The following is a 13532-nucleotide window of genomic DNA, read 5'->3' as shown; positions in this document are numbered from 1 at the left end:
ATATTCTCAGGGCTGGAAAGGTGGCTCAGTGGCAGAGTGCTTGCCTCGCATGCATGAGGCCCTGGGTTCGATTCCTCAGTACCACATAAGCAGAAAAAACCGGAAAAGGTGCTGTGGCTCCAGTGGTAGAGCACTAGCCTTGAGCTGAAGAGCTGAGGGACAGCGCCCAGGCCCAGAGTTCAGGCCCCATGACCGGCAAAAAAAAAAAAAAAATTCTCTTCACAGAAAATAAAGGGGGGGGGGGGGGGGGCGGGGTAGAGGAACACGTTAAATATTACCATGGAGATACAAACAGTAAAATCCAGTCTATAACTCTACAGGACAGGGGCTGGGAAGGTGGCTCAGTGGGTAGAGCGCTTGCATTGCATGCATGAGGCCCTGGGTTTGATTCCTCAGCACCACATAAGCAGGGGGAAAAAAACCCAGAAGTGGCACTGTGGCTCAAGTGGTAGAGCGCTAGCCTTGAGCTGAAGAGCTGAGGGACAGCACCCAGGCCCAGAGTTCAGGCCCCACGATCAGACCCAACCCCCCCCCCAAAAAAAACAAAAAAAACAACTCTACAGGACAGTGATCTTGTATCAACAAATAAATGGCAAGGAGGGAAAAAAAAGACAATCTAAAAAATTCAGGACTGAGGAGTGGGATAAATCAAATTTCCCAATTTTCCACAATTTTTGATTCTGTAAAAATCATGAAAGCAAGAACGTGCATTTGAACAGAGTAAAAATATGACAATATTAAAGAGTTATTATTAATTTAATTTCCTTCAATACAAGGTCTCACTAGGTAGCCCAGTTAGGCCTGAACTCAGGGTTCTCTTGTCTTAGTGTCCAGAGTCCTGGACCACCACACCTGGCAATGATTAATTTTAATTACTGTGATAATGAAAAGGAAGCTTACCACAAGAAAATATAACAAAAGCTGGGTGCTGGTGGCTCATGCTTGTAATTCTAGCTACTCAAGAGGCTGAGATCTGAAGATCACAGTTTAAAGTCAGCCCAGGCAAGAAATCCCATCACACACTCATCTCCAATTAGCCAATAAAAAGCCAGATATGGCTCAAGTAGTAGAACATCAGCCTTGAGCCAAAAAAAAAAAAAAGCTCAAGGACAGTGCCTAGGTCCTGAGTTCAAGTCCCAGGACCAGCACCCCCCAAAAAAACAAAAGTATGTAACAAAATATCTGCACATGAAACTACGTGCTACCTGTTAGTTCTTTTTTATTTTTTTTTTATATGAGGATGGAGTACAATTCTGACTATCCTTTGGCGAGTGGTCATTAGAATGGAAAGATGGGAACATGACTGGGACAGTATACTTTGTATGAACTCCTCTGCTTGAGAGTCTCCATATTTAAAAAAAGAAAAGAAACTGAAGTTTAAATAAGCTATGTTCTCAGTGAGACAAGAATTTTAGAGGTTTCAAATGAAAATAAGGCCGGGCACCAGTGGCTCATGCCTGTCATCCTAGCTTCTCAGGAGGCTGAGATCTCAGGAGGCTGAGGACCATGGTTCAAAGCCAGCCCAGGCAGGAAAGTCCGTGAGACTCTTATCTCCAATTAACTACCTGAAAACCAGAAGTGGAGCCATGGCTCAAGTGGTAGAGCACTAGCCTTGAGCTGAAGAGCTGAGGGACAGCACCCAGGCCCAGAGTTCAAGCCCTGCTACTGATTAAAAAAAAAGAAATCAAATGAAAACTAACACCTTTCTTGAATGACAAACCTTTTGCTTCTGTACATCCAGGCAGGCTTTGAAGAGAGAAGAAAACAACAACAAACAAACTATCTCTCAATAAGACAAATTCCAGCCAATCAAAACACTGAGATCTCATCTCACCCCAATCAGAATGGCTATCAAGAAAACCAGCAAGGATGTGGGAGGGAAGGAAGAAGAACCATTATACTATAGATGGGAATGTGAACTAGTGCAGATACTATGGAAATCAGTATGGAGGCTCATCACAAAACTAAAAATACATCTACCATCTGACTCTCCTATCCTGGGTATATATCTGAAGGAATGTAAGTCTGCATAGAATAAATACACCTGCGTATCCATGATTACTGCAGCATTATTCACACTAGCCAGGATATGAATCAGGCTAAGTGACAACAACTGACGAACAGATAAAGTGAATGAGAAAAGATATACACCAAGGAGGATTATTCAGCAAGGAATGAAATTATTATTTTTTTGCAGGAAAGTGGATGGAAATGGAGATCATCATGTTGTGCTAGATAAACTAGGCTCAGAAAGACAAATATCACATGTCTTCACTCATATGCAGAATCTAGACCTAGAAATAATAACAGTAATATTGTTGATAATGATGATGATAATGAGATGATTATAAAAGCAAAACTGCAGGCTGGGAAGATGGCTCTACCTTGCACGCATGAGGCCCTGGGTTCGATTCCTCAGTACCACATAAGCAGAGAAAAAAAGCCAGAAGTGGCACTGTGGCTCAAGAGGTAGAGCGCTAGCCTTGAGCTAAAGAGCTGAGGACAACGCCAAGGCCCAGAGTTCAGGCCCATGACCGGACAAAAAAAAAAAGTTAAGACTGCTGAGGGAGATCCAAAAAGGATGAGGGAAGAGAAAAAGGGAGGTTAATGGGGAATAACTATAATCAAAGGATATTTATGTATAATATGAATTTGATATATAATATGTACATAATACAAATGTAATATGCTATATATATAATATGAATGTAATATGCATTATATAAGGACATAATATGTATTATATATTACATACTGTGAATATATATATACTATAATAGCAAATTATATTCACTAAAAATTGTTAAAAAGAGGAAAAAAGTAATGAAGAAATAGTAATATAGGGGCTGGGAAGGTGGCTCAGTGGTAGAGCACTTGCCTTGCATGCATGAGGCCTTGGGTTCGATTCCTCAGAACCACATAAGCAGAAAAAAAAAAGCCGGAAGTGGCGCTGTGGCTCAAGTGGTAGAGCGCTAGCCTTGAGCTGAAGAGCTGAGGGACAAGCGCCCAGGCCCAGAGTTCAAGCCCACGACCGGACTCCCCCCACCAAAAAAAGAAATAGTAATATAAGCCATATGCTGGTAGCAAGATCTGCGGATTGAGGTTCAAAGCCAACCTAGGCAGTCCATGAGAATCTTATCTCCAATGAGTTACCAGAAAACAGGGAGTGGAGCTGTGGCTCAAAGTGATAGAGTACCAACCTTGAACAAAAGAGCTCAGGGTCAGCCTACAGGCCCTGAGTTCAAGCCCCATGACTGACAAAAAAATATATAGTAATATAGATGGTAATATAGATGAAATTTAGTCCAAGTACAGCATATACAGATACGCAAATGTCACAACAAAACCCTTTTTGTATTCTAATGCATATATGTATTATGTACACATGCATGCACGAATGCATGCATGCAGAGAGAGAGAGAGAATTTTTCTTAAAGGAAAAAAACGTTTCCAGATCTTATCTTTGTATGCCTACTCTTTGGCAGAAGAAGACTGATTGAGGTACCAAATTGGATATGGAAAGAGCTGGACTGAAAGAGCTGGTAAGAGAGAAAAGAAACCACAAATGCAGAAATCAGATATCTTACAATGACTAGATCAGAAGCTGTTGCCAACCACAAAGTGTGATGATTGTGGCAGAGACTGACCAGTGGTTTGTTCTGAGCCAGTTTGCACAATACCTCCAGTGTCTCCAGGGATCCTGGCCAGTGACTCAGGCTCCCCAAGTATAGAGGTTGGGCCGTGGCTGAAGCTTCCCCCCAAGTTTCCACTCTTCCTATCAGAGTGCATCACAGCCCTGGAGTCTTTGTTTTCTCAAACATCACTAGGGTTGTGGTTGTTGTTGTTGCTATTTAAGCTATTTAAGCAATGGTGCTAATTTGACAAGCACCCAAGGGAGGCATGACTCTGATCTGTGATTAACAAGCAAGCAGCAGGCACTCAGGGTAGGTACTGGTCCCCTAAATGATGTCTGCAGTACTACCCAGATGTGGTATATCAGAAGCCAGGTGCTCTTCCAGGCAGCACTAGAAAACCAGCGTTCATTTCCAATTTCCATCAAGAGCCAACAAAGCTTTCTTCAAATAAAATACCTAGCACCCATAACTTTCATCTTCTTAACACCCTTCTCCAATGGTCTTTTGGGGGAAACAGCTGATTAGCAGGACCAAGGAAGAGCAAGCTCAAGTGAACCTGATACATATTTTAAAAGCAAAAACAGATGAGCTCAAAAAGAAGAGACACGCACTGGAGGGTTCATGCCTAAAATCCTAGCTATTTAAGTAACTAAGATCTGAGGATCCAGGTTCAAAGCTAACCCTGGACAGTCAAGTCTTTGAAACTTTTATCTCCAACTAGCCAGCAAAAACATGAGGTTTAAGGAATGACTCAAGTGGTATAGCACCAACCCTGAGCAAAAAAAAAAAAAGAGCATAGACCCTTACTTCAAGCCCCAGAACACACACACACACACACACACACACACACACACACACACACACACACACACACACACACAGATTTAAGCCAGATGCTAGTGGCTCATGCCTGTAATCCTAGCTACTCGGGAGGCTGAGATCTGAGGATCACGGTTCAAAGCCAGCCTGGACAGAAAACTCTGTGAGACTCTTATCTCCAATAAACCATCAGAAAACCGGAAGCAGCTTTGTGGCTCAAGTGGTACAGTGCTTGCCTTGAGCTGAAGAGCTGAGGGACAGCGCCCAGGCCCAGAGTTCAAGCCTCATCACCAACAAACAAAAAAAAGAAAGAAAGAGATTTAAATGCACACTAGATTTCCATCTGTAGGAGCCCCCAATGGCCAAATCTGGGGCAAATGTGAGCCACAAAATAAATGATTAGTTATAACACAAAGAAAATTAATGTCCATGAATAAATACTAATATAAATAAGGGCTTAAATAAATAACTGAAAGCCCAGTGCTGATGGCTTATGCCTGTAAATCTTAGATACTGCCTGGGCAGGAAACTCCGTGAGACTCTTATCTCCAAATAGACACCAGAAAGTCAGAAGTGGAGCTGTGGCTCAAGTGATAGAGGGCTAGCCTTGAACACAAAAGTTAGAGGACAGCACCCAGGCCTGGCAAGAAAGGAAGAAAAGGAAGGAAGGAAGGAAGGAAGGAAGGAAGGAAGGAAGGAAGGAAAGGGGGAGGGAGGAAGGGAGGGAAGGGAAGGAAAGAGAGAGAGAGAGAGGGAGGGAGGGAGGGAGGGAGGGAGGGAGGAGAAAGAAAGACAGATAAGAAAGAACATCAGTTTGCCAAACCTGTTGCAAACCAAAATTACCAAGCCAAGTTTCTATTTGTGAACCAAAGCATGATGAGAAATAGAATATTTGCTATCTGAAAGTATCTCCCTAGGTGTTACTGGTGGCTCACACCTGTAATCCTAGCTACATAGGAGGCTGAGATCTGAGAATCACAGTTCAAAGCCAGCCTGGGCAGGCTCTGAGCACCAATTAAGCACCAAAAAATCCAGAAGTGGAGCTGGGGCTCAAGTGGTAGAGTGCTGCCTTGAGGAAATTTTAAAAGAAAAGAAAGAAAGAAAAAAAAAGGTCAGGGACAGCACCTAGACCCTGAGTTCAAACCCTAGGACTGCACCAAAAGAAAAAGAAAAATAGAAAGTATCTCCCTTAGGTATCTACTAAATACAAAAATAGTAGTATCTTTACAAAGAGACCTGTAGACATCAGTTTATCCAAATGATCAAGGTCAATAGCGGCAATGTTGACCCATTCTCTCTGATAGCAAGCCCTGAGAACACAATACTTCTACAAATTGCCAACAATGCATAAACTGAATTTAATCATGAAGAAACATCAGACTAATCCAAACTGAAGGACATTCTGCAAAACAACTAGCCATTCTTCAAAACTGTCTGGGTCAGGGCTGGGGAGTGGGACAAGGCTAAAATGCGAGAGTATTTGCCTAGCAATCACAAGGCTCTTATTCAAATCCCAGTACCACCACCCCCCCTTAACAAAAACAAAAACAAAAAACCACCTATAACATTAGCTACTCAGAAGGCTAAGATCTGAGGATCCCAATTTGAAGCCAGCCCAGGCAGGAAAGTGCATGAGATATTTATCTCCAATTAATCAACAAAAAATCCGAAGTAGAGCTGTGGCTCAAGTGATAGAGCAAAAAAGCTCAGGGACAGCACCCAATCCCTGAGTTCAAGCCCACGCACCAGGAAGACAAAGAGAGAGAGAATTTCACTAAAACACCCCAGAGCTAAATAGACCAAAAAAACACTTTTGCTTCCTGATGCAATAAACAAGCTTAATCTGTGGCCAGAGGGCCTGGGACAAAGGATCAGAAAGCCTCAGAAGCCAGCTCATGGTTAAGAACATAAGGTTTCTGGGGTTGGGAAGGTGGCTCAGTGGTAGAGTGCTTGCCTTACATGCATGAGGCCCTGGGTTCGATTCCTCAGCACCACATAAGCAAAAAGATAAAAGCCAGAAGTGGCGCTGTGGCTCAAGTGGTAGAGCACTAGCCTTGAGCTGAAAAGCTGAGGGACAGCGCCCAGGCCCAGAGTTCAGGCCTCACGACCGGACCCAAAAACAAAGAACATAAGGTTTCTGTGTCCACATGCAGGAAGCGGGGAGAAGGCCTCTCCACACCTACAGAATGGGCTAGTCTGTTTCCAAGTGTCACCTGCTGCCCTTCAGCCTTGACCATGTACCTCACCAGCAGCTCCACTCATATGAAATGCAGCATCACTAGTGAAATCCTGACACCTTCAGCCAGGGCCACAAAGACAATGTGGACTCTTTGAGAAAACATGACTGGTTGGGTACTAGTGGTTCAGGCCAGGAATCCGAGCTTCCAGGAGACTGAGATCTGAGGGCTGCAGTTCGAAACCAGCCTGAGACTCTTATTCCCAATTAACCAGCAAAATGCTGCAAAGGGAGCTGTCTTTCAAGTGATGGAGCACTAATCTGGAGCAAAGAAGAGCATAGGGACAGCACCCAAAGCCTGAGTTCAAGACCCAGGACCAGCACCAAAACAAAAAACAAAACCACACTAGCTGTTGCGTGAATAACTTTCCTAAATTAAACAGAGTTGCAACACTGTTTATTAAAGATTGAATGTTTATGTGTCCTGGGGTCAGGGGTTGGGCGGGGGTGAAGCAAAACCAGAGATCTTGAATCTATATAGGTCTAACCCTTTGTCACCAAAGGTTTCCAGAATCCGCAGCATCATAGAATGTCCTCATGGAAAACAGATGAGACACTTACCCAGTGTTTGGTGAGAAGGATGAATCGAAGGTCAGCTTCAGTCCTCGTGCAAGCTAAACAGAAAAGAAAGTAGCCAGTAGGTTTAGTGCAGCAAGCACATGTGACTAGTACCCCATGTCCTCCCGTGGGCAGCCTTACCTGATCCTCCACGGTAATCTCGGTACCTAGTGTGTTGTCAGTGTTCCACTTCTCAGTAAACGTCAGGCCATACTCAGTCCACCTGTACTTGGTTTCCAGGCTGCCATTCACTTTGGTGGTCTCGGTGTTGGCTGAGCCTGAGCTTGTGAATTCCTTCAAAAGAGAGGGGGAGTCACAGCCGGCAGCTCAGCAGCCTGGCTACCCACCACTCCTGGCCTTTAGGTGAGTGCAAAGCATGTGCAGACAAGAGCTACTTCTGGCTGGATGCCAGTGGCTCACCCCTATAATCCCAGCTACTCACATCTGAGGATCTGTGGTTTGAAGCCAGCCTGGGCAAGAAAGTCTGTGAAACTCTTAACTCCAATTAACTACCCAAAAGCTGGGAGTAGAGCTGTGACTCAAATGGTAGAGCACCAGCCTTCGGAATAAAACGCTAAGGGATAGTGTCCAGGCCTTGAGTTCAAGCCCCAGCACCCGCGCATACACATACATACACATATGCATACGCATACACACACACACACACACACACACAAAGTGCTACTTCTATAGTAGTTCACTTAGATATTGAAAATGTGAAAGGGGGTAAAGAATCTTGGAGGGAGGGTTTTTTTGGGGGGAAGGTGTTAAGAGAAAGCTTCCTTCTTCTTCTGGAGCCCTGGAGTCTATACACTAAGGTGCCTCTCTTCCATCCTTCCTTCAGACTTGGACAGAGAAAAAGACTTGAGCTAAAGCTGGTGAAGCAGTAATTCTACCTCTAAATTCTTCCCTTTTGGCAGCTGCTACAGATAGACTCTAAAAAGCTCTACTAAGATTGTTTTGTTTGTGATAATCCTGGGCTTGAACTCAGGGCCTCTCACTTGTAACTTGTACACTATCACTTGAGCCATGCCTCCAGTTCTGGTTTTGGATTTTTTTTGGGTTTTTTTAGTGGGGTTGTGGGGCTTGAACTCTAGGCCTGGGCACTGTCCCTCAGCTCTTCAGCTCAAGGCTAGCCCTTTACCACTTGAGTACTACTTCCAGTTTTGGAGATCAGAGTCACACAGACTTGCCTGCCTGAACCATGATCCTCAGATCTCAGCCTCCTTAGTTGCTAGGATTACAAGCATGAGTCACCTGTGCCTTGCTCAGTTTTGGTTTTTTGATAGGTAATTGGAGTTAAGAGTCTTGTGGAAGTGTCTGCTGGTGCTGGCTTCAAAGCTTGATCTATATCTACAGATCTCAGCCTCCTTTGTAACTAGAATTATAGACATATGACACTGACAGCTGGCCAAAGATGATGTTTTTGTTTTGAATAACATGAGTCCATTTTAAAAATTAGAAGCAATTAGGATTGGACTAGGGTATAGGTCAGTGGAAGAGTACTTGCCTAGTACCCTATATACAGGGACCTGGGTTTGATTCCCCAGCACCAAAAAAGAGAAAAGGGAAGGGGAGAGGAGGGGGACAGAGAGGAGGGGAGGGGAAAGTACAACTGAGGCCACCCTCATTTTCCTGAGCATATTAACAACTACTGAAGCAAGGTCTCCCAGCTTGGTTTTCAGAGTGTCCAATATAGAGAAGTACTGAAGTAATAACCACAAACTGTCACAATCCAAAAGAGGTCCCTGACTGGCCAGGTATCTGATGATGGATGACAAATACCATGTTCCAGGACAGTTGAACAACTTACCAATCCATTCTCAGACTTTGTTTTCAAGTCAAGTTTTATTAAACCAAATCCTAAAGAAAGAAGAAAACAACTTTTAAGTGGGTTAAATAACTGAAGCCAAGAACAGCATCTCTGGCTTCCTCATGGCTGTTTGGAAACACTTCCTAAAATGAAGCCTTTGAAGCTAGGGACTGGCGGACTCATGCCTATAACCCTAGCTACTCAGGAGGCTGAGATATTTCTTTTTTTCTTTTCTTTGTTTTTTTTCTTTTTCTTTTTGTCAGTCATGGGGCTTTACACTCTGGGTCTGGGTGCTATCCCTGAGCTCTTCAGCTGAAGACAAGCACTCTACCACTTGAGCCACAGCGCCACTTCCAGTTTTCTGGTGGTTAATTGGAGATAAGAGTCTCATAGACTTTCCTTGCCTGGGCTGGCTTTGAATCATGATCCTCAGATCTCAGCCTCCTGAGTAGCTAGGATTACAGACATGAGTCAGCAGTGCCTGACATGATCTTTCTTCTTTCTTTTCCTTCCTTCCTTCCTTCCCTCCCTCCCTCCTTCCTTCCTTCCTCTTTCTTTTTCTTTCCTTTTTGTTGTTGTTGGTGGTGGTTGTGGGGCTTGAACTCTAGGCCTGGACACTGTCCCTGCGCTCTTCAGCTCAAGGTCAGCACTCTACCTCAGGTTTTCTAGTGGTTTATTGGAGATCAGAATCTCACACACTTTTCTGCCTGGGCTGGCTTTGAACCATGATCCTCAGATCTCAGCCTCCTGAGTAGCTAGGATTACAGGCATGAGCCACCAGCACCCAGCTTCTTCCTTCCTTCCCTCCTTCCTTCCTTCCTTCCTTCCTTCCTTCCTTCCTTCCTTCCTTCCTTCCTTCCTTCCTTCTTTCCTTCCTTCCTTTCCTTTCCTTTCCCCTTCTTTCCTTCTGCCAATCATGGGGTTTGAGCTCAGGGCCTGGGCACTTTCCCTGAGCTTCTATGACTCAAAGCTAGCACTCTACCACCACCTGAACCACAGTGCCACTTCGGACTTTTTCTGTTTACGTGGTACTGAGGAATCAAACCCAGGGCTTCAAACATGCTAGGCAAGCACTCTACCACTAACCCACATTCCCAAGGCTGAGATTTTGAGGCTCCTAGTTCAAAGCCAGCCTAGGTAGGAAAGCCCCTGAAACTCTTATCTCCAATTAATCACCAGAAAACAGGAAGTTGTGCTGTGGCTCAAGTAGTAGAGCAGCAGTCTTTAATGAAAAGCTAAGGGATAGTACTCTGGCCCTGAGTTCAAGCCCCAATACTGGCATAAATAAATAAATAAATAAACAAATAAATAAAGTTAATTCATTAATTAAACATGAACATACATTTCAATAAAATAAAGCCCTCTATGGCACAGTGCCTGCCATGAAATAGCAACAGACAGATAACTAGGACTCCACCTGGCCCCTGCCTGTTGCTCCTAGCAGGGCTGGAGAGATGGTGCCTAGCAGCTGGCAGACAGAGTCATCAGGCCTCGTGGGCACAGGAGGCTAAATATAGAAGCCGAGCTCCATGGCAGGCAGCAGCAGCCACAAAGCTGCTGAACACTTGCGAGAGAGAGAGAGAGAGAGAGAGAGAGAGAGAGAGAGAGAGAGAACGAGAATGTGCACTTTACCCACAGCAATGTGCCAGCCGCCACCTACTGGCGACACAACCAGCTGCCCGAGAAGCTGATCCTGTTTCCCCAACATGGAAGTTCTCAAGCACTGATCTGATCTCCCAAATCTACCGCAGGAAAAAATGTAAGCATGCCAGACCCATTTGTGTGTGGAAGGGCCCTGGCTTCTCTTGACTCTTACCGTAGCCCTTGGTGAAGACATCCCGGGCGGATTTGCCAAGATCGGCATACGTGGGAGGCACAGCCATCTTCTGCTGCAATAAAAGAACCACCAGAATAAAGGCGCTGGTAATTATGAAAATTAGTTTACCATCAATAATGTTATTAGACACAATTAACAACCAATAAAAATTATCCACTGAGAATTCCAAGAACCCTAAGTTCCCAGGTTACGGGCAGAGAAACACAGCTGTCTGGTTGAGGGGGACAGGGGAGTAGAGCTGGAGTTTTTGTTGACAGATCAGCCTGACCTTTGACCTCTCTTCCCGGGCATCTCCAGGCCTTAACACAGGCCCAGGATATAGTAAACGTCAGTAAATATTTGCTGAATGAATTAACTGTCAAAGACACATTCCCATGAGCCAGCTATTTTACTGAACTGCAGGACACTTGCCAATAAAACAGATCATCTTACAAAATGTCGGCTGCTAGGACATAAAATGCACTGAAAAGAAATAAGTTCTTGAACCTACTATGAGCCAGAATGCATCCAACTTTTCATTACTTTTGTACTTTGAGAAACTCACTTTTAGAGTACTATATTCCTCATAGAGCAAACAGTAAATTCTAGTCAGGCAACTGGAAAAAAATTATCTACATATTACAAAAAATAAAATTAAGCCAGGCCCAATGGCTCACAACTATAATCCTAGCTACTTGTGGGGCTGAGACAGCACCCAGGCTCTGAGTTCAACCCCAGGACCAGCATAAATAAATAATACATGATGAGCAGCAGTGATTCACGCCTGTAATTCTAGCTACTCAGGAGGCTGAGATCTGAGGATTGTGGATTGTGGTTTGAAACCAGCCTGGGCAGGAAAGTCCATGAGACTCTTTTTTTTTTTTTTTTTTTGGCCAGTCGTGGGGCTTGAACTCTGGGCCTGGGCGCTGTCCCTCAGCTCTTCAGCTCAAGGCTAGTACTCTACCACTTGAGCCACAGCGCCACTTCCAGCTTTTTCTGCTTATGTGTTGCTGAGGAATCAGACCCAGGGCTTCATGCATGCAAGGCAAGCGCTCTACCACTGAGCCACCTTCCCATCCCCCATGAGACTCTTATCTCCAATTAACTACCAGAAAATCGGAAGTGGAGTCAAGGCTCAAAGTGACAGAGTACTCACCTTGAACAAAAGAGATCAAGGACAGCCACCAGGCCCCAAGTTCAAGCCCCACAACTAACAAAAATAAAATACAGACAGACAGAAATACAGCAAAACTAAATTAGAACTCTATATAAAGTTAGTCATATAAACATTCACACAAATGGACACATGTTCCTGGAAAGTGGGAGCCCCCTGAGAAAGGGCTCAAGTGATCCCAGGAAACAACCCCACAACTGAAAGTTGCCTTGTTGATCACCTTCCATTCAGATACTGCAGAAACCTGGGATAGGATGCAAAACCAAACCACTGTAAGCTCTTGCTCCAGGCCCTGTTGCAGATGCCTTGCTCACCTATGTAGCAGAGGAGAGCAGTGAGCTGTTTACTCTGTTCTATTTTTGTTGCTGCTGCTATTTCTTGCACAGGAGCAGGCCGGAACCATGGCCGGGTCAGCCCATATTATAGGGTTAAGAGCATGAGAGGAAACTGAGAAGATCCAACATAGGGCTCCCCCGCGGGCTCAGTCAGATCTGGGAATTCCTGTCCTCCCCCTTGATCTTTCCTCCCAAACTAACCCACGCAGGCACAAGTACCCCAGGTTCAGACCAGGAAAGCAGGGGCCTTGAAATCAACACCAAACAACTCAGGACTGAAAGCTGAGGTAACACAGCCCAGCAGACTTGCAGAACATCATGGCAGATAGCCCAGAACATTCTCCATCCCTTCTAGGATTAAGAAGTCATTTGTGGACAAAACACTTCTCTACAGTGCTGTCCCTCAGCCTGGGGCAAAGAAGGAACAAGCCACTGGCAGCAACCCTGAGTCCAGTAAGTGTCCCCAAAGCTCAGAAGTTTTTCCTCATCACTATTCTGTGGCCCCACCAAAAAGACTACAGGACCTACCACTGGACACAGAAGCCTTCACTTCTAGACTAGAAATCTTCCTTGGGAAAAAGGCAAAAGATCCATCGTGGGGGGGGTGTGCACACACGTGTGGGTGTGGGTGTGGCTGTGCACACGCGCATGCGTGCACGCTACTACTGGCTTTACTTTTTCACTCAAGGCTGGTGCTCTACCATATGAGCCATAGCTCCACTTCTGCCTTTTGGGTAGTTAATTGGAGAGAAGAGTCTCATAGACCTTCCTGCCTGTGTTGGCTTTGAACCATGATCCTCAGATCTCAGCCTCCTGAGTAGCTAGGATTACAGGCGTGAGTCACCAGCACCTGGCTAGGGCATCATATAATATTCCCTAAAGGCACTGTCATCACTAATCCCCAAGACCCAATATACAAAGCCACCTGTCAAAGAACATTCCTGCTACAGCAAACAGCAGCCCAGGCCACTAAGGAGATTATAGCCAAGGACAGACAAGGGGGTTAGGATGGCAGATTTCACACAAGGCTTTCTGTGGCAGTGGGCTTCCTTCCTTGAAGGCCTACCACACTTCATTTATTTAGCACCAGAACTTGCCAGTTCATTAAAACACAGTCTTCAGTACCAGCCTTTATGCTAACCATTT

General features: G+C 44.9%; 1 protein-coding gene across 1 annotated transcript in view; it reads right to left on the bottom strand.

Annotated features, from left to right (window-relative positions):
• The window catches only part of Vdac1 (voltage dependent anion channel 1), a 33189-nt gene that overhangs the window by 8967 nt on the left and 10690 nt on the right, over window positions 1–13532 (bottom strand). Inside the window, exons 2-5 of the mRNA XM_042688783.1 lie at window positions 10878–10950; window positions 9062–9111; window positions 7390–7542; window positions 7252–7304 (exon numbers count right to left, since the gene is read on the bottom strand). Coding sequence (XP_042544717.1) covers window positions 7252–7304; window positions 7390–7542; window positions 9062–9111; window positions 10878–10944 — 323 coding nt within the window. The 5' untranslated portion in view covers window positions 10945–10950. The remainder of the gene's footprint in view (window positions 1–7251; window positions 7305–7389; window positions 7543–9061; window positions 9112–10877; window positions 10951–13532) is intronic.

This window comes from Dipodomys spectabilis, unplaced genomic scaffold (assembly GCF_019054845.1).
Source record: "Dipodomys spectabilis isolate Male_0828 unplaced genomic scaffold, ASM1905484v1 ptg000119l, whole genome shotgun sequence".
In the NCBI taxonomy this organism is placed as follows: domain Eukaryota; kingdom Metazoa; phylum Chordata; class Mammalia; order Rodentia; family Heteromyidae; genus Dipodomys; species Dipodomys spectabilis.
Note: the sequence above shows the minus strand (reverse complement) of the source record. Positions and strands in the feature narration are given on the sequence as shown.